This window comes from Rhinoderma darwinii, chromosome 2 (assembly GCF_050947455.1).
Source record: "Rhinoderma darwinii isolate aRhiDar2 chromosome 2, aRhiDar2.hap1, whole genome shotgun sequence".
Taxonomy (NCBI): domain Eukaryota; kingdom Metazoa; phylum Chordata; class Amphibia; order Anura; family Rhinodermatidae; genus Rhinoderma; species Rhinoderma darwinii.
The window spans coordinates 307,703,950-307,721,811 of NC_134688.1; the positions used below are offsets into that span (position 1 = coordinate 307,703,950).

Genomic DNA, 17,862 nt, shown 5'->3' on the forward strand with positions numbered 1-17,862 from the left:
GTCGAGCTAATGGAGATCTATATATACAACCAGCGTGTAGGTTAGGAGATTTCCCGACATACTCGCTAGACGTACGGAAAAAAAAGAGATGTGAACGGGGCCTTAAAGGAATTGAACTAACTGACCTGAATAGTGCGGTCTCCCTATTTCCAGCGCAGTCTTTTTTTTTTTTTTTTTTTTTTGGGACCCCCGTTCCAACGATCTGGCACACTGTTGTGTTGGCTCCATATATGCTAATTTGTTTTAGTTAGACAATGGGGTGGTGCAAGCTTCCCTGTCTCTGATGCTGACCAATCAGCATGAGGCAGCTTGAGGGTAGTTCACGCCCAGTTGAAGTACAGAAAATTGGCATATAGGGAGCCAACACAACAGTGGGAAATATCTCTGGAACGGGGGTCAGGAAAGAAAAAAACTAAACAAAAACGCTGGAATCAGGAAGACCGCGATTTTCAGGTCAGTAAACCAGTTAAACTTTTATGACCTAGTGACAGGTCCCCTTTAACACCTTGCGCATAATCACGTATGTTTACGGCATGGAAAGGCAACCATTCGCACATGCCACGGTTCATGAACGTTATTGTGATTATGCGGCCACAGAAGCTATGCCCGCACAATCACAGCAGGAGCCCGGCTCCCGCTGCAATGGCTAAGATTGGAGAAATAACCTATCCCGGGTGTTTAACCCCTTAAATGCCGCTGTCAATTGCGACCGCAGCATTTAAGTGGTTTGAAAGTGGGAGCGCCCTCTATCACCAATCGGCGACTCGCGAACGCCGGCTGCCAATGGGCGTAACAGAGGCATGGTATGGCCTTATAGATGCCTGTAAGCTTTACACCGATTGGCAAAAATGCTTTGGTATACTTAGTATTCCAAAGCATTATATCTGCGATCAGAAGATCGCATTGTGAAGTCCCATGGTGGGATTAAAAAAAGAAATTAAAACCGTTCTATAAAGTCTGTTAAAAAAAATGAACAAAATATTAAAATAAGGCTTTTTCATTTACTAGAACTGCAAAATAATAAATAAAAAATACACGTCTGGTATAGTCGCGATTGTAACGACCCGAACAATAAAGTTAACACATTAATTAATCCGCCGGATAAAAACGTACAGAAAAACAACGGTGAAAATGCTTTTCTTTTCCATTCCCCCACCAAAAAATAAAATAAGTTAATAAGTCCCTTGTACTACAAAATAGTACCTTTAAAAACGGAATCTCGTCTTGCAAAAAACAAGCCCACATATGACTATATTGATGTGCAGCCACATACAGACATTATCAAGTGTCCTGATAATGAATACACATGACCTCCAGCCTGGACGTCATGTGTATTCAGAATCCTGACACTTCTGAATCTTTTCTGTGAGATTTCCAGCAAGGGAAACGAAATCTCGTTTACCTCGTAATCTCGCGAGATTACACGTGGCTTGCTGGAATCTCACAGAAAAGATTCAGAAGTGTCAAGTTAATAAAAATGTTGTATAAAAATTATGAGTTGAAAAACAAAAACTGCCTTTTTCCTATGTCTTTTATTATAGGAAAACAATGAAAACGATAAAAAAAAAAAAGTACCTTTCCAAAAGAAATTGAATAAAAAATGATCAAAAAGTGGCAAGTACCCCAAAATGGTACCAATGAAAATTAAAGTTTTTCACGCAAAAAAACAAGCCCTCACTTCGCTCTAACGACAAATAAATAAAACTTTTACGGCTCTCAGGATATGGTGACACTAAAACATAATTTTATTTAGAAAACTATTTTTATTGTGTAAAAGTAGTAAAACATCTAAAAATAATATACATTTGGTATTGCCATAATCGTATCGAACAACAGAATAAAGTAAACATGTTGTTTATACTGCACAGAGAACGCTGTTACAAATTTATAAAAAAAAGTGTAAGAATTTGTTTTTTGGTCCCCTAACCTCCCAAAATATTGAATAAAAACTGATCAAACAATCGCACGTACCTCAAAATTATACTAATAAAAACTACAGCTCGTCCCATGAACATCAAGCACTCGCACAGCACGTCAATGGAAAAATAAAAAGTTATGACTCTCGGAACGCAATAATGCAAAACGACGGCCCAGACTAATTTATATGTTCACCTAAAACCCCAAGTTATCGTTTGCTAGCCCCCACTGGTAAACCATGTAAATACATCAAAACTATGACATTTAGGGGTCCTGTGATACATATGGGGCTAGTGAAGAAGTCTAAGATTAGGCAATGCTGGAGTGCAGATATTGTGTACAATACTACGGACACCCTTTAGAAATGCGACTCCTGCCCCCAAAAATCCGACCTGTGTATGAAGGATTGGTTCAAAGCGTACGTCACTATCCAGGGATAATTAATTTTGTTTTTCATTTACCCCATTATTACATCATCCTATTATGACCTGATGTACTCTGCCCAGCTTACATATACTCTGATGTACTTCGCCCAGCTTACGTATGCCCCCATATTACAAACTGAAACACCAGTAAAACACTAAACAAAACTACCACCAAGAAAAATCTTCTCTTAAAAAGTCAAATGGCGCTCCCTCTGGGCCTGACAGCAGTTTATGATCACATATGGGGTATTACTGTACTCTGGAGAACCCGCTTAACAATTTATGGGGTGTATGTCTTAGGTGGCACAATCTGAGCATAACACATTGGGCACTGAAATAGCATATCTGTGGAAAAATGGCAACTTTCAATCTGCAATCTATTGTGTATTAATGTCTGCAAAACCTGTGGGGTCAAAATGCTCACTACACCTCATGATAAATTCTGGTACCTCAGTGCAATCCAACATGGCATCAAAAATCAATTTGGAAAAACTCTGCTCCAATAATTAAATTGCTCTTTTTCCCTTTAGACCCTAGCCGTGTGTCCAAATAGCAGTTTACAAACACATATGGGGTATTTCCTTACTCAGGAGAAATTATGTAACAAATTCTGGGGTGTCTTTTCTCCTATATTCCTTGTCAAAATGAAAACTTATGAGCTAAATCTAAATATTATTGGAAAAAATATATTTTTTCGTTTTCACTGCCCAATTCTAATAATCTATAAAACACCTGAGGGATCAAAATGCTCACTACACTTCTAATTTATTTCTTTGAGGGGTATAGTCTACAAAATGGGATCACATTTGGGGAATTTCTACTGTACTGGTACTTCAGGGGCCCTGCAAATGTGACATGGCCCCCAGAAACCATTTCAGCAAAATCTAAACTGCAAAATCCAAATGGAACTCCTTCACTTCTGTGCCCTGCGGTGGGTCCAAACAGCAGTTTATTACCACATATGGAGTATTGCTGTAATCAGGAGAAATTGCTTTACAAATGTTGGGGTGCTTTTTCTTCTTTGTTCCTTGTAAAGAAAATAGAAACATTTTTGTTTTTTCATTAAAAAAAAAGTAGATTTTCATCTTCACAGACTAATTCCAATAAATTCAGCAAAAACAACTATGGGGTCAATATGCTAACTATACCACTAGAATTATTCCTCGAGGGGTGTAGTTTTCAAAATGGGGTTGCTTTTGGGGGGTGCCACTGTTTTTGCACCACAAGACCTCTTCAAACCTGACATGGTGCCTAAAATATATTGCAAAAAAAAAAAAGTAGGCCCTAAAATCCCCAGGTGCTCCTTTGTTTCAGTCCATTAGCACACTAGGGCCATGTGTGGGATATTTCTAAAAACGTCAGAATCTGTCCAATAAATATTGAGTTGCGTTTCTTGGGTAAAACCTTCTGTGTTACAGAAAAAAATGTATTACAAATTAATTTTGGCAAAATAAATGAAATTTGTTAATTTCGCCTCCTACTTTCCTTAAATTTTTGGGAAACGCCTAAGGCGGGATTCACACGACCGGGTCCCGCCCGAGTGTCGGCCGGTAAAATCGGCCATTTTGCCCGGCCGGTTTGCATAAAGTTATGCATCCGTTCCGGGCCGGGCAGATCTGGACAGTGACATCAACGGCAACTCCTGAAGGGGAATCCCCATGTGTTCGGGGATTCCGCTTCAGGAGTTTCCACTGATGTCACTGCCCAGATATGGACAGAGACATCAAGCGCTCTGTCCAGGAGCGGAATCCCCGAAAACACGGGGATTCCGCTCCTTCAAGGAGCTAAAGTGGGGCTAGCACATAGCAGAGCGGGGAGATACCTCCCCGCTCTGCTATAGTGGCGTCGCTACAGTAGTAGCAGCCGCAGCAGCTGCTAACGGCGCCATCGAAGGTGTCGCCGGGCCAGGGCGCTTTTAAAATAAGCAGGGGAAGGGAGCCAGCGCAGCGCTCCCTTCCACCTGCTATACACCCCGGCCCTGCAACACAGTCTGTATATACTTACCTCCAGCGTACAGTCATTCGTCCGAATGGCATCAACTCCTCCTCCTCACATGCACTCTGCGCTGTGAGGAGGAGGAGACAGAGCGCAAGCGACGGGAAACCCGGCCATCACTCGGGACACATTCCGGTGATGGCTGGGTATTACCCGGCCCCATAGACTTCTATGGGAGCTGGGCGGCCGGGTACCCGGGCGAAAATAGAGCATGTCCTATTTTTTGGCGAAAATAGAGCATGTCCTATTTTTGGACGGCCGGTTTTCCCGGCCGTCAAAAAATCGGTCGTGTGAATAGCCCCATTAGGGGTCTATTATTTCTAATGCAGCCGGGTGCCGGCCGATTTTATAAACCTGTCGTGTGAATGAGGCCTTAAAGGTTAAAACACTTTCTGAATACTGTTTTTAATACTTTGAGGGGTGCAGTTTTCAAAATGGGGTGTTTTATGGTGGTTTCTAATATATGGGCCCCTCAAATCCACTTCAGAACTGAACTCGTCTCTGAAAATATAGCTTTTTGAAATTTTCTTGAAAATGTGAGAAATTGCTGCTAAAGTTCTAAGCCTTGTAACGTCCTAGAAAAATAAAAAAAACATTGCAAAAATGATGCAAACATAAAGTAGACATGGAATATGTGAAATAGTAATACCACACAAAATAGTTACTATCTGTTTTACAAGCAGATACAGTTCAAATGAGAAAAATCTTGATTTTTGCAAATTTTCTCAATTTTGGTGTTTTCACAAATAAGCAATGATTTTATCGACCACATTTTTCCACTAACAAAGTACAATATGTCACGAGAAAGCAATCACAGAATCGCTTGGATAGGTAAGAGCATTCCAGAGTTTTTACTACATCAAGTGACACATGGCAGATTTGAAAAAATGGGGCTGGCCCTGAAGGCCAAAATGAGCTTGGTCCTGAAAGGGTTAGGGCGTGTAGTTTTAGTCACTTCTAAAGGGTTTGTTTTACAATTTGACCTCAGGGCCCTGCAATTGTGAATCAATGCTTTAAATAGACCTCAAATGCACATGATGCTCTTCACTTCTGAGCCCTATCATATGTCCAGGCAAATGATGAAAGCCTTGAGGGGTGTAGTTTCCAAAATGGGGTCACTACTTGGGGGCTTCCACTGTCCTCGGGTTCTATTGGGTTTTGCAAATGCGACATGGCGCCAAAAAACCAATCCGGCATAAACTGCCACTGTTTTAGTACCACAAGACCTTCTCAAAACTAAGGCCCCCAAATCCTCTAGTTGCTCCATTGCTTCTCAGGCCTGTGCTTCAGTAAATTCGCACACTAGGGCCACATATGGGATATTTCTAAAAACTTCAGAATTTGGGCAATAAGTACTCAGTTGTGTTTCTCTATTGAAACCTTCTGTGTTACAGAAAAAAAAGGATTAAACATTAATTTCTGAAAAAAAATAAAATAAATTTTTGCCTTAAAGGGTTAAGAAACTTCCTAAAATGGGTGATTTTATGGGGTTTTTATTGTATGGGCCCGTCAAAGCCACTTCATAACTGAACTTGTCCCTGAGAAAATAGCCTTTTGAAATTTTCTTGAAAAATTGCTGCTAATGTTCTAACCCTTGTAACACCCTAGAAAAATAGAAGGATGTTCAAAAGCCTATGCCAATCTACAGTAGACATATGGGAAATGTTAATTCGCAACATTTTTGTGTGGTATAACTATTTGTCTTACAAGCGGAGACATTTAAATATAGAATAATGAAAAACATTTTTTGAAATTATTTCTAAATATTGGTGCTTTTTCCACAATTAAATACTAAATGTATCGACCAAGTTTTACCAGTAACAAAGTCCAATGTGTCACGATAAAATAATACATAGACACACTGTGCAACTGTGTGGGTGTGGTTATGCAAAACGGCCTTATAAGCAGCTAAAGTGAGCGGGTGGGACTGAAGGGGGAGCAGAAGACTGTGCTTACCCACACAGACAGAGAAGAGAGCATGTGACCTGTGCTGAGGAACGCCCCTAGACCAGAAGTTTGAATGGAGTAAAGCTTGCAAAAAGGTTATGACAGATGCTGAAGCCATAAAAAGTAAAGCTCAATGCATAAATCAGATAAGTGCAACTGTTTTCTGCAGTGACTTAGTGACACGCATGTATATTAATTTTCCATGCACAAAGGTTTCCATAGCCTTTAACCCCTTCCCTACACTTGCCGTATGGATACGTCATGAAAGCCAGTGCTTCCCGCATTTTGCTGTATCCATACGGCAAATGGCTGGCACCGGCTCAGAAGCGGAGTTTGTGCCGTTGTTACCGGATGTCAGCGGTGTATTACAGTTGACATCCGGCTGTAATGGCAGGGACCAAAATTGGCTTACTTCCCCGCCATTAACCCTTTAAATGCAGCGGTCAAAAGCGATCGCTGCATTTAAGGTGTCTGCAGCTCATCGGCACCCCAGCAATGAAATTTCCAGGGTTCCGGTGGCTTAATAGTGGCTTCCCGGTCTGCCTAGGACGGAAAACATCTAGCCCCCGCCCAGAGGCGGGGCCTGAAAGGCTTCCGTTGCCAACGGCAAGATGGCGCCTGCTTAGCAGCTTAGCCGGTGTCATCAGCGGTGGCTGTCAACTGTATGTTACAGCTGACATCCACCTGTAAACGTCAGGAACCGGAGCTAGCTCCGATCCCTGCCATTAACCCCTTAGATGCATCCATCGAAAGCAATCGCTGCATCTTAGAAGTTGCTAGCAGATCGGTAGCCCTGCCATGCAATCAGGGCTGCCGAGGCCGCTGCCCTGGCGGCGGTTAGGTATTGTTGGGACCCGAAGGTTAAAACTCAGTGGACACAAATAGTGTCCATACCTTTCGATCAGATATTAAAGCTGCCTTACTGGGTGTTTTTAGTAGGTTCGCAAACTGACCTCAGCTCTTTACCTACAACTAGGCATATGATTCAGATGTGGAGCAAAGCGGTTAAGGTATATAAAGTGCATCATTGTTCCCTAATGAAATGCCCATTCATATGTCTTTCCCACTGGATACCTAATTTAGACCTCTCGGTGTGGTGCCAAGCCGGCATACAGCAGATATCTGACCTGTTTGATGGGTTGCAATTAAGCTCATTTGCGGACTTACAGGCTAAATTCCATATCCCGAATACTCACTTGTTTATGTTTCTGCAAATTAGACACTTTCTTCAGAGGGGTTCAGCAGCTCTCCAGGCCTCTGGACCATCTTCGGTGTTTCAAAGAGTCTTGGATTCGGATATAACATCGCTGAAAGGTTTGGCCTCAGCTTACTTGTCCTTAAACACCCACAGCTTATTTCTCAAATTGAAATACATGTCTCAGTGGGAGACGGATATGGGTCGGGAGTTCTCGGAGGAGGACTGGAGGGCTGCTTTACATCACTCACATCCAAATGTGTCAATCATATAGAAGCCGTTAGGAAAATTCAGTTTCGTTGGTACCTCACACCTACAACATATGCAAGCCGGGGCTTCTCCTTTTTGTTGGAGGGAATGTGGAGCAAGGGGCACATTATTTCATCTATGGTGGACATGTAAATCAGTCTACCCATTCTGGAAGCGTATCTTCCGCTACATATCAGAATTAATGGGAGCAGAACTTTTACCTTCCCCTGCATTGGCTTTATTGGATATGCAGATGGATGAGATCCCTCTAGAATATAGGTGGCCAATAAGCCATATTCTTATCGCTTCCAGATTCCATATAGCCAAGAGATGGAAAACAGCTGAGGCTCTGAATCTCTCGGATGTGCTAAACAGGGTTTCACTTCACTTCTATTACGAATTGCACTTTGCTACATCTAAAGGTTCTAGGCAGAAGTGTTTGTCTCAATGGGCCCCTTGGACGGAGTTACCCCATGTTCAACTTCTGCTCCGTAAGAACTCTGTCACTCTTTGAATGTATCTGTGCTAACTGATACATGGTTTTCGTATCCTGTATCATCCTGTTCCTTTTTGACATCTCATATGTATATAATTGCTTGTATTTATCACCACCACTCTTTGTATGTCTGTTTTTATGTTTGTTTTTTTGTCTGTTAATACGTCAGTATGTCAATGTCCGAGGCACGTTTCTGATGGCTAAAGGTGCAAGCTTTTTCTGTGTTCTGTATACAATACTGTGAGACTTTATCATTGGGATGTTGTATACTTTTGTATTGTACATTGGAAAAATAAAAACCAAGTGAATTTCAGTCAGGGCTGCCGACTGTTGCTATGGCAACAGGAGGCCTAACAATGGCCTCCTGCTCTGCTATTACGGAAGCAGACTAGGCCCCGCAGGAAGATGAAGCCAAATCCGCTTGCTGTCCGTGAATGACAGGTCTAATACATTGCACTACATAGGTAGTGCAATGTATTAGAAAAAAAACAAAACAGACATTTGGACCTTCAAGTCCCATAGTGGGACTAAAAAAAAAGTTTTAAAACATATTATAAAAGTTTCAAGTAATAAAATAAAACACAATCAAGCTTTTACCTTTTTAAGTCCTTTATTATTGAAAAAAATATATAGAAACCGTACATATTTCGTATTGCCGCGACCGTAAGAGCCTGAACTATAAAAATATTATTTATCCCACTTGGTGAACGGCGTAAAAAAAAACTATACCAGAATTTTTCATCACTTAGCCCTAAAATATTGGAATAAAAAGTGATCAAAAAGTAGCATGTATCCAAAAATGGTACCTATAAAAACTGTAGCTTATCTTGCAAAAAACAAGCCCTCATACTGCTCCGTCAACTAAAGAGTTAAAAAGTTATGGTTCTCACAACTTGGCGACAGAAAAAATACGTCATTTTTACAAAAGTAATTTTATTGTGCAAAAAGTTGTAAAACAAAGTGCTATAAATTTGGCATCACTGGAATCGTACTGAACTGCAGAATAAAGTTAACATGTAATTTATAACGCATGGTGACCACTGTATAAAAAAGAAAAGGAAACTATGCCAGAATTGCAGTTTTTTGATCACCTGGCCTCCTAAAAAATAGGTTCAAATGTCATCAAAATGTTGCATGTACCCCAAAATTGTACCAATAAAAACTACAGCTCATCCCGCAAAAAAAACAGTCCTTATACCACTGCGTCTGTCAAAACAAAAAATTTGTTAAGGCTCCAATAGGCCAGGAAAGAAAAAATATGGAACTGTGCAGGCCCAAGGGGAACATTTCTTCTTTTGAAAAATTGTATAATAGACAATAATAAAAATTATATATTAAAAATTAAATACCAGCATTGACTGTTGCAAGTTATGCTAATATGATTTAACAACTAACGCTGATATATGCAACAAATATAAGAGAACTTCAAACAACTGACAATATCAATGAAATAGCAGGTTTATAACAAACAGTGCAACGCACAAAAGAAATAGATAAAGCACCTGTTAATTTATTTACAAAATAGCAAGCCTATAGTAATACATCTAGTGCACAGCAATAGAATTTGATACAAAGTCTATTTACAAATAGAAAACATTACAAATGTCAGTGCATACAAAACTGATACAATGTTTAATGATTGACAGCTAACACTGATTCACACAGAGCATACAATATGCCTATGGGATTAGATTTATACTTAGCTCAGCTAATAACCAAGTCCAACTTTATTGTTGTATGATAGTAGCATAAAAGACAAATTCTGTTCTTTAAGTGCAGGACAAGGGGTCCTCTGCAACTGCTGAATAATTGACCTACATTGAGAAAAACATTTTAGAAATATTTAAACTAAATATATTAATACAATTTATTGTTTTCAATCTCGAATAGGAACCACAACTCTTTTCCTTTCTCCCTACTTCCAAAATATAATAAACTACATTATTTGGTGGTGTACACCTTGTGGTTCCCCATAACTCACTTTGTATATATAAATAAGTGAGGGTATCAGCAAAATCTCTATTTTGAACATTTCTTCGTCTGTTTCAAGAGGCGAATTAGCAATGCCCTAAAATTAGGGAACCAGGAAGGGGAGGACTCCTAGATATCTTCTGGAAGCAAGGGTGCCTGTATTATACCAGGACAACACTTTCCCAGCAAAATTCCCCAAACTGCAAAAGTGCAGTGCGTGCGTGGACCAAAAGGGGGATGAGGAAGGACATTTATCAGTGCGACACTGGCCTGTGCAGAAAGGATTGCTTGACAGCGTAAGAAATATCTATGGATTATTTTATTGTTTTTTTTGTACCCCATTATTAGATGACTTTGTCCCTGATGTACTCTGCCCAGCTTACATGTACCCCCACATTATAAACTGAAATACCATTAATGCTCCAAACAAAACTACTACCAAGCCAAATCCACGCTCCAAAAGCCAAATGGCGATCCCTCCACTCTGAAAACCTACGGACGTGCCCAAACAGCAATTTACTTCCACATATCTGGCATCGCCATACCCAGGAGAACCCTTTTAACAATTTTTGGGATGTGTGTCTCCAGTGGCACAAGTTGGGCACCACATATTTGCCACCGAAATGGCATATCTGGGGAAAAATTGCAATTAATTTGCACCATCCACAGCGCAATCATTTATGGAAAATACCTGTGGGTTGAAAATGCTCACTACACACCTTTAATAAATACCTTGAGGGGTGTAGTTTCCAAAATGGTTTCCAGTGGTTTCTTTTATTACTTCACATCAAATCCTCTGCAATTGTGAACCAATACTTTGTAAATCCCCATATTAGGCCTCCAATATCGCATGGTGCGCTTTCACTCCTGAGCCTGGTCGAATGTCCAGGCAAAATATTAGGGCCACGTGTAGGGTGTTTCTAAAACCGTGAAAACACCGCATAATAATTAGAGAGCTGTCTTGTTATGGTGGCACAAGCTGGGCACCATATATTGGCATATCTATGGAAACAAATCGCATTTTCACTCGGCAACATAGAGTGCACACTAATTTCTGAAACACCTGCGGGGTTAACATGCTCACTACACCTCTAGGTGAATACCTTGAGGGGTGTGGCTTCCAAAATGTGGTCACTTCTGGGAGGTTTCCACTGTTTTGGTCCCACAGGGGCTTTTCAAATTGGACATAGCGACCTGAAACCAGTCCAGCAAAATCTGCACTCCAAAAGCCAAATGCTGCTCCTTCCCTTCTGAACCCTGCCATGTGTCCAAACAGCGGTTTATGACCACAAATGGGGTATTGCCGTACTCTGGAGGAATGGGTTTACAAATTTTGGGGTTATTTTTTCCCGTTATTTTATGAGAAAATGAAACATTTTGAGCTAATCCTACGTCTTATTGAAGAAAAGGGATTGTTTTTATTTTCACGGCCCAAGTCTGATAAATTCTATGAAACATCTGTGGGGTCAAAATGCTCACTATACCACTTGATGAATTCCTCAAGGGGTGTAGTTTCCTAAATGGCATCACTTTTTGGGCGTTTTTACTGTTTTGGTCCCTCAGGGGCTTTGCAAATGTGACATGGCCTCCACGAACGATTCCTGCTAAATTTGAGCTCCATAAGCCAAATGGCGCTCTTTCCCCTCTAAGCCCTGCCGTATGTCCAAACAGCCATTTCTGACCACTTTGGGGTATTGTTTTACTTGGGACAAATTGCTTTACAAATTTGGTGGTGCTTTTTCTCCTTTTAGTCCTTGTGGAAATTAGAAAAAATTTGCCAAACCTACATTTTTGGGGAAAAAAATGTAGATTTTAATTTTCACAGCCTACTTCCAATATTTTCTGCAAAAAACCTATGCGGTCAAAATGCTCACACTACCCCTAGATAATTCCTTGAGGGGTGTCGTTTTCCAAATGGGGTCACTTTTGGGGGATTTCCACTGCGTTGGCACTGCAAGTGCCCTTGCCAAGAGACTATGGTTTAATTTTACAGCATTTATAGGGATGATCTCACTACACTCTGTGGTTCAACCTTGGGTAGCTGATTCAGCTTCCAAGTTCCTGCTCGGGTCTTCTCTTTTCCTACTCCTGTCGTCTTTGTCCCAGACTGGATGAGATCATTTCTGAGGCTCCTAGTGTCAAGCCCTCTCACGCCCCAAGTTCCCTCAGCTTTTCTTTGGCCTTTTGTGTGCTCGCCACGCACTTGGCAGTATTCTGGTACAGGAGGTTCTCTCTCATCTCCTGCTTGGACAATATCCTGGTACAGGCCCACTCCTGATTTTAAGCTGGGACAGCCTTTAAAGTGTTACAACACTTTAAAAAAGCAGCAGAAGTGCTTGGGTGAGCGCTGTGACGCTTTGTTTCTGATCAGCTTTTTTCGGAGAACCAAATGCGCGGTGTATACAGGCTAATAGACATTCTATTGAGCCTGTACACCGTTCTCTCGACTTTCCAAGGAAAGCCGATCAGAAACAAATTGGTACAGCTCTTACCTGGGTACTTCTGCCGCTTTGTTTTAGCAATCAGTAGGGGTCTCCGTGCTCAGACCCCCACCAATCAAAACTTCTTACATGTCACGATGACACATCAAACGTTTTTAAAAGTTTAGTAGCCTTTTAAATCTTAGACACTCTACAAACTTATTATTATCTTGTCTTCTGGGGGTACTTCCTCTATGGAAGCCTTGCTCATACGCTATGTGTTGCATTCGCCCCCTTCATCAGGAGTTTCTGGCCCGCTGGGATTGATTACCCTTCAATGGATCATCCTATTCTTCTCCCTTGGTGATATGTTGTGCACTCCACCAGGGTCTATCCTCGCCAACTATTACCCAGGGCCTCTCTTTTGCAAGTTTTTTCTTCACGGGGTGTCCACGGCCTTTGTCTAACTATGCCAACACGGTCGCCTACTTGATCCAACAAATTGACCTACAGTTCAGCAACTGGTTCAGTCTCCGACTAGCCCTTCGAGTCACTACTTTTGGCACCACGCTTCCTCAAGCCATAGTCCTGAGATCTAGTTTCTCTCAGTGAGTAATTACTGCCTTACTGAAGGCCAGATGACCTTCCCCCATCTCCTGTTCTTCACAGGACCTGGAAGTCTTGTCTATGCTAGCTTGAGAAATTTTCATCAGTTTTTTTGATCTGGGGCTCGGTCTTCATTTCCTCCCTAATGTGCGGACTGCTCTCCAATGGGTCGACCCTCGGCTCTCCTTATGTTTGGCTCACAACACCCCGGGACCTCGACCTGGTCTTTGATGCAGTAATTTCTTTTTTAGGCCTTTTTCCCATACGGGGGAACTCTCTCTACAACATCTCGATGTGGTCACAAATCTCCTTGTCTGGCCGCACATCATCCAAGGCTATCGCACTGAGAGCAGTACTCTCACTCGCCATCTAATAAGCTCATGCCTTCAGCACGGAGGGGGCACTTTGGCTAGCATGCCACCGGGCCTCTGCTCCACTGGGGCGTACTGACGTTGCCTGTCTATTTCTATACCTTTCTCTGTTCTATAAGTTGCACACGTTTGCATCCCCACATGTTTTTTCTGGTCATTAATTTCTGCAGGTAGCAGTGAATGTCAACTGGTTAGGCAGTGTTTCTTGTTACTTCCCCTGGGTACATCTTTAGTACATCCCATGGTCTATATGCCCCAATGACAAAATAGTTTTTTTTGAGTACTCGTCGTAAAATCCTTTCATAAATTTCGTTGGGGGACATCTCCCATCCAGTTCCTTTTTTTATTTTTTTAGATTTTTGGGCATGTTACTAGTTCCTCTCGTTAGCGGTTTTGACCCATCGAGTTTTATTATAGGTTTACGGTTTTACCTACTGTTGGCTTCTAATGGTTGCTCATACTGCTTCTGTAAAAACTGATTTGTTCAATGTCTGCATGAGGGGTACAGTGTGTGTAGGAGGAGTGAACACTTAATGCTTCGTGTCACTTTCTAGTGGCAGAAGCTTATACCCACGATCCCTGTCCCCCGATGAATTGTACGAGAACACGATTTTACGATCAAAAATCCTGTTGCACACCTCTAACAGCTACTTTGCCATCAAAGTGTTTACAGAGCACATGTAACATGTCATAATGCAGTAATTAATACTCCGTCGCCTCTGTGTATTTTTGCACCAGTTATTTTAGGTAAAAATTGCATGCAAATTCAAATTTGCCATTAAAGCTTGGATTTTTAGCAAACTACTAAAACATAAAGCAGCAAAACAATGAAGGGTGTACTGAATACATGCCTACTACACATACGTAAGTGGTATGGTTGTATTTTTAGATGCTTTCTGGCAAGATTGCGACCATATTCTAAAAATGTCATATTGATTTTTGTTTTTGTTCTTTAATGAATTCTTCTCCTACCCCTTATCTGTTAAGCAGTATTTAGGATCTATGCTAATTAAAGATCTACGAGGGACAGAATCCACCCAAGATGCATGTGCTAAAATGAGGGTGAGATTTTTTTTAATTTCGTTTTATATGGAACTTTTTAGATTACATATGTCTTGAATGATGATACAAAGATGTAGTGTTAACTAAAATTTACTTAATGTAATAAATGTACTTACAGAAGTCCACAGAGAATATGAAGAAAATTCCAAGGATTACGCTTTCCATAAGTTACAAAGGAGTGAAGTTCATCGATGCTTCAAATCAGGTTTAGAGAAAAATAATGTTATCAACTAACTGCTTAACTTTTTTTATTTCTTTAAGCTGTGTTGGGAACTAGTCTTAACATTTCTCTATATAATCGTGTCTATCAGCTGTTTTAGGGCAGCATAGTATGGGGAGAGGTCTGCTCTGTTATAATGATAAAAAATACAACAGAATCATAGTTACATCGCCCCTTTTACATAGTTGCATCATTGCCGTGTATACTTACAGATTCTCAAAAGCTTTAAAGAGGTTTTCCCATATGTTCTTCATGGCATATCCAGAGGATATTCTGCTACTTGAAATTTGGAACTACGGATACAGTGTAGCTCACTGTGCTACGCTGTTTCTGGAACTCCTATTCACTGCTATTGGAGTTACGGAAACTGCGTAGCTCAGTAAGGTCGACTGTTTCCGTACTCTCTACCACCGTGTCAATCAAAGAAGGTAGGACGGGGGTCAGGGTGCTTCGTTCTAGAAAGGTTCGGTCCCAGAGACCGCACCCGCGTCTTATCAGACATTTATGGCATATGCACGGGCAAGGGGGCGGCGGCTTCAATCTGCGGTTGCAGAATTTGCCAGAGGCTTTTTATTAGGTTGAATAACCAGCGTAATAAAAAAGGGGGATTGTACCTAGTACTTGAAAGGTGTACCTAATAAAGAAGCCACTGCTGAGTTTAGATATATTTGTCTCCATTTACCTGATGTCTTTATAAGTGTGATGCATATATATTTTTTCAAAGACATTCTATTACTGTTAAATTCTGAATGAATGACAAGGTAGAGAGACCACTTCTACAATTTACTTAATATAAACTCTAAAAGGGAGGGCATCCTGTACATTCGCCCGAACTAGAGTTTATGGGTGCTATAAGCTGCTTTAGCAAGACCAGAGCACTGTCTGTCAGTGATTGTCCTCAAAACAACATGTCCATGTAGGCTCCCAGCAGTTCAGATTGAGGCAAACTAGTAACAGGCATGATCCTCCTCCTGATTGCGTCAAAGGGTCTATACAGTAGGTTCCCTCTGGTCTTATGACGATGCATTTCAAATGTGGTTGTCATACACTCTGCATATAAACAATATCATTACATGGGTATTCCATTTATTTATAACATAGGGAGCCATATAGTTGGGAACAAAAGTTCAAAATGTTACTTAAACCACTTCCTTAGACCCCTGTTTCTATACAATCAAATGGTGTAGGCCATGTTCTGTGTAATGCATCCATGAGCTAACTGAATAGGATTAAACATGGCGACGGTCACATCGTCCCCAAGGGTCATTGAGCAGCGTTCAGTTAGCCACTGGGTTACGTGACCTAGGACCTATGTCGGGTCAATACACAGGATGCATCCATGGGCCAACTTAGTAGGACTAAACATGGCACTGGTCAGATGGTCTTCATGTGTTATGTGACCTGGCACACATCCTATGTTATTTAACCTGTTGCCGACTGAAAAAGTCACAAGAATGTAGTCAAAATTTCTAGTCCTATTCAACCCGTTAACCTGTGAGTGTACTGCTTGTCAGAGCTGGTCGTGTTCATGAAGAGAGATTGTAGGATCAGAAAAAGTGATAAAACCCTCTGATCTGACCAGTGATTACTCCTTTGCTGCCCACTGGCTAATTCTTCTAATAGAAAGTAACAAAATAGAAAAAGAGTAATCACCCAGACCAACATCAAGGAATTGTGGAGACTGCCGGACTTCAGATGTACGGAGGAACCAGCTGCACTGGCTAGTGTAATTCCAATAGAGAAATAGTTGAATCCAGCACTTGAAATATAAAACTTCAAATTTTATTGAAACATATTAAAAGTCAGAAGCGGGGGGTTCCCAAGTCTTATGCGTTTCGAGCGCTAAAATAAGCTGTTTGTTTCAATAAAATTTGAAGTTTTATTTTTCAGGTGCTGGATTCAACTATTTTTCTAACTAATTCATCTGTTTATCCACCCTAAGTGCCCTCCCCCTGCTGTGACCTGTGCCCAGCCATCACCTGTCGCAGTACCCGGTCACCATCGCCCTGCGGTGTCCGTAGATTGCCCACTGTCCGAGTTACCTGTTAGGTATCAATGCCATCTGTCATGTAGATTTTCCCCTGGTAGGAAGGGTATCCTCACTCATAAAATACAGCAGAATTTCTGGTCGCCAATCCGTTCTCGTTGCTCACTTGAGAGTAGCAGGGTTTTTGTTTAAAAATAAAAAAAAATTTAAATAACATTTTTTTTGTTTTCATGACCCAATTCTAATAAATTCCATTAAAAACCTGTGGGGATGAAAATCGACACAACACCCCTAGATGAGCATGTTTCATTGTACTGCTACTTTAGGGGCTCTGCAAATGTATCATGCCACTTGAAAACTATTCCAGCAAAATCTGTCCTCCAAAAGCCAAATAGCATTCCTTCCCTTCTGAGCAGTTTATGGCCACAAATGGAGTATTGGTGTATTCAGGAAAAATTGCATAACACCGTGTGGGTGCTTTTCCTCCTTTAATCGTTTGTGTAAAAGTTAAAATTTACTTACCGAAATATTGCTTTCCATGAGTTCTGAGGCAGCACACACCAAAGGGTTAACACACTTTTTCCTACTAGGACAGAAGAAAACACACATTAATTAACAATCAACCAATTAACATGCTGATAGCTCCACAAAACACGACTAGAGACAGCAACAAACCGTGCAATCGACTGATAACATCGTTTTAAATGCAGAAGCTATTATCCTTGCCGGCAGCACATCTCCCGACAAGATAAAAACGAGCAATTGGTGTAAGGAGCGCTTGTCCTCATACATAGCTTCTTGTGAAAGGAGCAAACGAGCACCGATCAACGAGCTGTATCGTTGATCGACACACGTTTACACAGCCCTCGTCGGCCGTGTAAAAGGACCTTAAGTATGTAGCAATGATTTCAATGCAGAGGGATATTGTGCTGCCTCAGAACTTATGGAAAGGAACATTTTGGTAAGTAAATTTGAACTTAACATTTCGTCCTTCGGCAGCC

The 17,862-nt window shown here is 41.1% G+C and overlaps 1 protein-coding gene across 3 annotated transcripts in view; it reads left to right on the plus strand.

The window, feature by feature from the left end:
• The window catches only part of ANKS1A (ankyrin repeat and sterile alpha motif domain containing 1A), a 248,160-nt gene that overhangs the window by 164,434 nt on the left and 65,864 nt on the right, over positions 1-17,862 (plus strand). For all 3 annotated transcript variants that reach the window (XM_075853521.1, XM_075853522.1, XM_075853523.1), the window contains 2 exons: positions 14,583-14,654; positions 14,773-14,859. In XM_075853521.1, the coding sequence (XP_075709636.1) occupies positions 14,583-14,654; positions 14,773-14,859 (159 nt within the window). The remainder of the gene's footprint in view (positions 1-14,582; positions 14,655-14,772; positions 14,860-17,862) is intronic.